Consider the following 8,594-nt stretch of genomic DNA (forward strand, 5'->3'; position numbering starts at 1 on the left):
AGAGCAGTAATGGTGAACTTATAACACTCCAGTGTGAAACAAGTGAAAATGAACGAATACAGAGTCAAGATTCAGAGTCTACACGTGAATTCGACGCAACATATAACTCGACGTAGCAATCTCCTGGTAAAACATTAAAATTACTCGCATATGATGATGATAACACTTCTTGGCGGCGCTATCAAAATTTCTCCGACGACCAATTCCCACCGGCACATCAGACCTGAACTTTCCTCACTTGGATGTGGTGAGTGGATTCCTCTCTCCAGATTGAAGTCACTCCGCTCTGAACAAGAGTGACGTAGTCTCCCTTCTTCACATATTGTGCTTTCTGTTCAACATTCAATCCATGAATAATCAGTAAAAATAAAAAACGAAAGGACAAAAAATTCAAGTAAAACAGAGATGTGTTTATCTGATGAACTGACTGCAAAAGATCAGCAATGAAACTTCACAGCACATGGCCTTACCAGCAAGCTGCTAATTGCCCTGGAGAAAGTTTCTTCTGCGTCGTCAGAGAACTGCATGTGAATAGGGATGACCCCCTGGTAGAGTGCCAGCCGTTGCTTCACTCGTTCCCTGCAACAATAGTTCCCCTAAATGTCAGTGTACTCCAGAGCATCTTTGCCTATTTCGATCATTTGATTCATGAAGGCAGGGGCCGAGCCACGAATTGAATATAGGGGGGGCAATGGACAACAAGTAGAGTATAACCAATGAACCATACCACGTTTTATAGTCCAATATAAGAAGTAATATGCTTTGCAAATTGGGCTTAATCATACTTAAATCTGGACTGAATTAGAAGGGGCTAAACAGCTGTCAAATACATATATTTTACTACCTAATAGAGGGATCATCAGAGCATTAGGGGAGGCCAGCCTCCCTCCCCCCCCCGCCCCCTCCCCACCCCCCCCCCCCCCCCCCCCCCCCCCCCCCCCCCCTCTCCGCCACTGCATGAAGGCTATGAACTACCTCGATGCACAGCATGTTTCATAGATGATCGCAATATCGCATTAAAGATTATGTAATTGTCATGAAGGGGAACAACAAAGGAACTCACTCGTTTGTAAATGCAAATAGTGTAGACGAGGGACGATAGTGGCTCAGGAGGACAGCCATGGAGCCTGTCTGTGTAAATACAATGATTGGTGTGCGAAGGGTGTTGGCCATCATCGTTGCATGAGATCCAAACATTTTACTTAGCTGGCTTGGGGAAAACTCCTCATTCTGTAGACCCTGCCAAAAGAATCATAAATGGATATAAATTTCGAAAACAAAATGCTAACAGCAGCAGATGGTGTCTTTGCCTCAAAGAAGCCAGCTAGCCGTGACTGAGCAGTGAACATTGAACAATGCTGAAACCACCATGTGGCAAATTTGGAGGGAGAAGGAATCGGGATCCAAAAGGACCTGACCATACCTGTGCAGATGCAACTAGACTAGGGGAAGTTGTTGGGTTATAAAGGCTGGATTCTGTTCTGAGTGCCACAGTGTGCATCACCTTGACTGCCTTTAGTGGGTACCTAAACACAGATACGCACAAACCATCTGAGTCACAATACACACAAACATGCTAATGGAGGCTGAAGCCACCACATAACAGAAAATTCTTGGTCCTCTAAAAGGGTTTAAAGAAATGAACTACCCATATGGCACTACAAAATTTTGAAAATATAACAAGAAGGGCATTCAAACAGCAACAAGTGTGGATCCTTACTTTCCATGAGCAGTTTCGCCAGATAACATAATGGCATCAGCACCTTCCCGGACTGCAATAGCTATGTCAGAAACCTCTGCCCTAGTTGGAGTAGGATGGTCAATCATGCTTTCCAACATATTTGTAGCGACAATGACTGGTTTCTCCATGCTTCGACATGTTTGGACAATCTCTGCCTGAAAAAAGAAAAGTAAAACAGTCACAATTTATATTATGCTGCTGCTTGGTTGCATTTTTACACAGCATTCTTTACTAGATACAGGAAGAAATGATTTGGTGCACCTAAAACTGTACATGCAATGTGATCTCACCTGTAGCAAAGGAACGTCCTCTATCGGAAGTTCAGCACCAAGGTCTCCACGTGCTACCATTGCCTGAAGATTTCAAGAAGTTCAGTGTCTAGCAGACTAGAATTCTAACTAAGAAGTACATGGCGGTGTTATTTTCCTTTTTGTTTATCAAACCTATACCTGTATATAAAGCCAGCATGCATCATACAGTGCTACATAAGCCAGCATGCATCACATAGAAGCACCTCTCAAGGAAAAAATGAAAGGGAGACAAGAACCATGTGGATCTAACAAAGTTCCTCAACACAGCTTCCTTCATGTGTTCATCATGCATGGCAACTACCCAAAAGTTATACCACTACAAGTCCTTTCCCTTTCTGTGAATTTACATCTTTTGGTATCAAAGGATTGCACGGTCAGCGTGGTCTTACCCCATCTGAAGCAGCAATAATGGACTGCAGATTTGGTATTGAATCTGCACTTTCAATTTTTGGAATGACATGTATATCTGCATTAGCACCTGGGTATGAAACGAGCACAAAACATCAATTAGGTTCCTGTTTCCCAGCATAGATAACCATGACTTGCATAAATGAAGGGCACATTACCTTTAAGGTAGTCCTTTAGTTCATGAATAACTTTGGCATCCTTCACAAAGGAAACTGCATAGAAATCAACACCGTTTTCGACACCAAATTTTATGTCTTCCCAATCCTTCTCTGTTGGAACAGAAGCATGTTAGCATGTTGGATGCAACTAAATGGCAGCTAGACCAGTCAGGGGATTAACTAACCAGTGATAGATGGCAAAGTAGCACTCTTTCCACGGACATTTAGGTGGCGCCTTGATTTCAATTCCCCACCGTCAACTACTGCACACTTGACTGTATCAGCTGTTTTAGACTTCACAGCAAGTGACATCATTCCTCCTGTAGCAGACAACAGTACAATGAAGGACCGGTGTATGAAATATAATAACATATATAATGTTTAATTGCAAACAAGTGAATCAGTTTACGGAAGAAGGCAACAAAAGAATCTGACAATATCCATTACAGGATCATAATAATACAAAATCAACATAATCAAAATTCTTAATCGAATGAAATAAGTTAGCTTGCACAAGAAACAAGATTGTAGGGATAACTTGAATACACATCAGCTGCAACAGCATGAACAAGAACTTGCTTCAACAAGTAACTAATCATCTACACACATTCAAAGTAGAATATGACAACTGAGAGTTTAGCTCACCATCCACTAACAGTATGTCACCAACTTCAACATCATTTATGAAGTCATCATAGTTCACGCTGACAGTGTCTTCAGTGCTCACCCCTCTTTTAATTGTGAAGTTGAACTCTTGACCTTCCTTGAGCATGATTGGCTCTGGAACATCCCCACTTCTAACTTCAGGACCCTGCATCCAGCAAATTCAGTCAGAATAACTTAAGTTGCTATAGCATTTGTTTTAATGTATTCAGCCAAGATATACCTTAGTGTCCAGCATGATGGCAATAACATTGCCATCAGTGTTCTGTGCATTGTACTCCTTGACCAAATCAATAACCTTCTGGTGTGACTGGTGGTCTCCATGGGACATATTAAGGCGTGCTACATTCATTCCAGTCTCTGCAAGCTTCCAAATCATCTCACGAGTGTTGGTTGAGGGACCTATGGTGCAGACTATCTTTGTTTTCCTCCTAGAAATAACTGCCTGTGAAGTGATTTCACTAGTAGCCTCACTATTCATCTGCATCAGAAATGATAAAATCATCACCACATAAAGTACCTTGTCACCACATGAAGTAACCACTCAAGTGATCAACTACCCTATCGTTCATAGTTCATACTCAAAAGTGAGTTGCTACTAAAAAGTCTAAAATAAGCTAAATATTGGTTACAAACTTCAGATGGTGGTAGAAATAGCATCAGGTACTTCAACATCATGAAGCCAGAACGGGCACTAAATCAGATCAAGCAAAAGGAGCGAAATGCTATCTATAAATGACCTGGAAATGGGCAAACATCTATAAATGTAATGCTATTTCTGTAGCTCTCTTCACCACTGAAATGACAATCATCAAATCTCTGAGCCTGGAGCTCGGGATCAGACGACCAACCTCGACCAACCTCTGTTCACTAACGAGCCCGCAGCAACAACTACATTACGATCATCAACTGCGAATTACGACGCTTGGGATCCAATCGCCAAACACAAAACATGGGACTAGTCCGATGCAAGGCCGAAGCAAAACCTGAGACTAATTTCCTCTGCGAACCAAATCAAGCACCATGCACTCAGAAATAGGAAGTGTCTGTACACTAATACTGCCAAGCAACCAAAGCGTGCAAGGAGAAGGCAGAGTCCTGATTCCCGAAGGCAGAAGTGCTAAAGGATGCCACTCACCTGAGCATGCACCGCGCCGTTGGTCGTGCTGGCGAGATCCGCCGTCAGCGTCTCGGTGGCGGCCGTCCGCAGCGACTGCGCCGCCACCGCCCTCCTGGGCTGCGGTGGCGCCGCCGCCGCCGCCGGGGCTGGGTGCGCAGCCGGCCTGAGCGACGCCGCCGTGAAACCACCGATCTCCGCCGCGGCCGCCATTTGATGTCCCCGTGCTCCGCGCCGCACTCGAGAGAGAGTAGCGCACGAGCACGACAAGTCGTGGAGGCAGGTGCGGAGTGCGGAGTGCGGAGGCTGCGGCGCGCGTGTGTGGGACGGAGAGCGCTCCTCGCCGCGAGGGTTTTGGTAAGATATTCCGGCGAGGCCGTGGCGGTGGCCGTGGGCCGGTTCTTTATACGCCGCAGATGGAGATGGAGGAGGCGGGCCCACGCGCCAGGTGTGCAGGGCGCGGTCCGCACGATGCCTCCAATCCTCGGTTCCAACGCCCGAGAGAACCGGAACTTGGAAGGCGCCTGCTAGCTGGCACGAACCGGTGAGCCGCTGTTCTGTTGGGGCCCAAACGTCAGTGGCTGTCGATGATCTTATGGTTCCGCTTGTCAGTACAGAGTATTTTTTTAAAGCCATGCGGCGCACTTTATTGATTATCAGATAAGATTACATCGTTTACTAGGTTTTCAAGAATAAAATCAGATACGGAGTACTTACTTGTATCTCTGTTTTTTTTTTCTCTGGGTTCAAGAGGACTGTGGAATATGCCACGAGATGGCGAATTGGCGATGCCAACGGGAGACCGGCGCGCTGACTGACATGTGGAGCCGGCAGCAAGGGCGGAGATGGCGAGGCGGGGGCATTGCTGTTAGACGTTTGCGTCGAGGAGACGAGGCGAAAGCGACGCTCTTCCACTTCTCCAGGGGTCCGCCCTGTGCAGCTGTGCCGCCGTGCGTCTCTGGTGCTGTACCGTTAGGAATTTAGGATCGCGCCGTGACTAAGACTATCTCGAACAATAACATCTAAAATATAAGACATATTCATTCTTTAATCAGCACTACATACAAAAAGTTTAATACCTATTCGGCATCTTCTCCAACAATATAATCCAAAAGAGAATTATTTTTATAAATCGGTTTTCAGGAGAGAGATACCCATATTTGATTTGTGCCTCTCAGACAACCCAAAATAAATCTTCCGTATAGATACTCTGTTGGAGACTGATTTTAAATCTCTTGTTACCTTTTTATGCTTGAACGACGGTTCCTTATTTAAGACAGTCCAATAAAGCTAAAAGAGATGTCTGCCCCATGCTGCCGAACGAATCTTGGGTCGTCTGGGACATGAAATGGGCTGTTTCTCCTAATTTGGACGACCAAACAGAGGGCAAACACAGCCGGGTACGTGGTCCTCGCCAGGCCGATGCGCATATGCAACGGCCTCCACACCCCAGCAGTGCCCGTCCCAGTATGATTGTATCCTCGTCAACCAAAAGAGACTCAGGTCTGTGCTTGCTAGAGGAACTAGAAAAGCAGGAAGATAGAGGACTTCAGTTTGGGCATGACCGCATGATACAGGACTTCCAAGAACAGCGCGAACGAAACAAGTACCATGACAGGAACCACCGCTCTTATTTCGGTGTATTGTACACTGCGTCAATCTTCTGTTAGCCCGCGATTACAAAGAGAAAAATATGCTACAAAACCTAGGTGGCCTTTCCTAGACACCAAGACAGCATTGTCGATGGTTCAGACGGATACTGACAATTCAGCTCAGTTGGCTATCGATTCAAAAGAGAAAACGCCTTGCCCAACTGGTATCAAAGGTAAAAACATTAACAAGTGACTCCATAGGGAAGAACTGCAGCTGCCACCGGCCTGCCCTCCTCGTTCAGGATATTATATGTTGAGGCCGCATTCCTCTGCAAACCATGGAAGCATTGTATTATATAAGCAGAGAGGAACAGCGCAAGTTTCCTTCCTATTGGAATTCTTAAGCTTTGTTTTTGAAACAGGAAAATACGATGAAACGCAAAGGGAGGGATTAGGCCATTAAAATGCATACTGAATCGACAGCTTCTAGTTTCATTCCAGTTGACCGAATGAACTTTCGCAGCTCAGGACTGACCAGCTGGATGTGTCTTCCACAACCAAGAATCAAGATCTCTGGAGAAGAATGGCATATCAAATGGTGCAAATCACTTTAATATTTCTACCAATGAGGACGATGAAATATACAGAAAGGATTAGAAAACAAGATTTAGAGCACTACATTGAGCCCTACCATGACGAAATATTTGCACATCAACCACAACTAAGGATTGTCTGTTGAATTAATAAACATAAACATGAAATCTCTCACGATAAAAAACCATGCATGACTAGGCTTTCTAATAGGGCAGCACCAGCTCCACATAAAAACCAAGGAATAAGGCCCATACAAAGCATTGGATTGTGACATTAGCACAACAATATGCCTGAAGGTAGCAGAGCATTCACCAAGACAAACTTACCTGGGATAGGGTGCACAACTTTGAAGATTGATAAGCTGCATTATTTAAGCCAGGAAAAGTGTCAGAAAAATCTTATAAACAGGAATATTACCATCAATACAGTGGCAAACAAAAAGTAACAGAGATACTGCACCAAACTCTAATGGCATACTACAAGCGCATTGAAGTATCAAGGCATCAATATTCATATTATCATATATACAATGGAGTATACAACAGTTGCACCAAACTCTTAACTTCAAGTGTGAGTCTTACCTTTCAGCAGTTATCTCTAATTAGAAAACGCAGGAGAGCTGCGCTTCATTGCATTAGAGAGAGAAAAAGGTCCCCATACAACTCTCTTATCTCATACGGGGACCAAATATGGGAGATAGTTCAACAGAACAAAAACTAGCCTATGAAACAGAAAAGTACATGACCAAAACTTGACCTAGTTGTTTAAATTACACTAGTTAGGCCTAGGCCTTGCAGCTTCTTAGCGCCAGCCAGATACCAAAGGTTGTGTTCGTCTTTGAGGTCTCTCATAATGGAATCGACCGAGGGAGCCATCCCCTCAAACACACAGGCATTTCTATGCTTCCATATCAAGCACCCAAAATTATTAGGGAATTTACCCCCTTCTTGTATTCTTTTTTCACTTTCTTCAAAACCTTGCGCCACCATTCGGCGAAGCTGCGCTCCCGCTGCCTTGGAATGCAATCACCCAGGTTCAGGGGTGCTAAAAGCTTGAACCAAACCTGTCTTGCCACTACACAAGATACTAGCAAGTGTTGTACTGTCTCATCCTTTTGTGTGGCAATGAGAGTGCGGTAAAGCTTGCCAACAATCTGGTTCAACACTCTCGCACCAAGCACATAGATATCCACCATCACTTTCTTAGAGATCATGTTGTTAAGAATGATATATCATTAGAAGGTGTAAGGACCGAGGATCAATTGGCGGATATCTTCACTAAACCGCTAGATGAGGCTACATTTTGTCGGTTGAGGAATGAGCTCAATGTGCTTGATTTTAGTAACTTCACTAGAAAATGAGCTTGTGTTGTCCCTTGCATTGCATTGTAATATACAACATGTTTAATGTTTGGTAATGCATTTAGGGCTTGTCTAACATGGTTAAGATAACCGTCGAAAAGCGTGTGAAGAAGCTTAACCTTGGATCAAACTTGACAAGCAACTAGAATTACTTTCAAGTATCGCATTACATATGCATGTATGTTGTTTTGTCCTTTCTCTTCAATCACCCTTTTATTGCCTATTTTCTTAAAAAGAATTATAGCCTAAGACAAAATACTTTGAAAATTTTGAGGGTTTGAGAGAGGTCACTCACATAAGTCCCAATTGGTGTTTATTTGAGTCTTATTGAAGTTGGGACTAGATTGGAAACAGGCAGTACGAAGAAACATTAAAGATTTGCTGAAAAGGGGCGACCGGACGCTGCACCGGACTCTAAAGTCTAGCGTCCGGTCAGTTCATAGGAGGTGAATAGAAGCACGAAGGAGTGACCGAACGCTAAAATAGTTCTTTCCCTATGTCCGGTTAGATGGCGTCCCTGCGTCCGGTCAAGCGAAGAAAAAGATCTAAGGATCGACCGAACTCTGGCTGCGTTCGGTCAATGGTGATCGGACACGTCCGGTCGCAACTTGGGAGGTTTTGGACCTCTCTATTGTCGACCGGACTCCGGG

At 44.4% G+C, this 8,594-nt stretch overlaps 2 protein-coding genes across 2 annotated transcripts; both read right to left on the bottom strand.

Annotated features, from left to right (window-relative positions):
- LOC136539900 (pyruvate kinase isozyme G, chloroplastic-like) lies at positions 1-4,840 on the bottom strand. The gene is made up of 12 exons (XM_066531888.1): positions 4,420-4,840; positions 3,505-3,762; positions 3,264-3,429; positions 2,804-2,938; positions 2,619-2,729; positions 2,442-2,530; positions 2,032-2,094; positions 1,721-1,896; positions 1,424-1,526; positions 1,064-1,239; positions 471-579; positions 1-331 (listed from the first exon to the last, which is right to left on the bottom strand). The coding sequence occupies exons 1-12, from the start codon at positions 4,609-4,611 to the stop codon at positions 218-220; spliced, it is 1,692 nt and encodes a 563-aa protein (XP_066387985.1). The 5' UTR covers positions 4,612-4,840; the 3' UTR covers positions 1-217.
- A 961-nt stretch (positions 4,841-5,801) lies between these two features.
- Positions 5,802-7,573, bottom strand: LOC136462502 (uncharacterized). Its single transcript, XM_066461604.1, has 5 exons — positions 7,525-7,573; positions 7,166-7,181; positions 6,911-6,945; positions 6,463-6,563; positions 5,802-6,319 (listed from the first exon to the last, which is right to left on the bottom strand). Exons 1-5 carry the CDS (start codon positions 7,571-7,573, stop codon positions 6,233-6,235), a joined length of 288 nt encoding a protein of 95 aa, XP_066317701.1. The 3' UTR covers positions 5,802-6,232.
- Between the last annotated feature and the right edge of the window lie 1,021 nt (positions 7,574-8,594).

The sequence above is a fragment of the Miscanthus floridulus genome, chromosome 1 (genome assembly GCF_019320115.1).
Source record: "Miscanthus floridulus cultivar M001 chromosome 1, ASM1932011v1, whole genome shotgun sequence".
NCBI lineage: Eukaryota > Viridiplantae > Streptophyta > Magnoliopsida > Poales > Poaceae > Miscanthus > Miscanthus floridulus.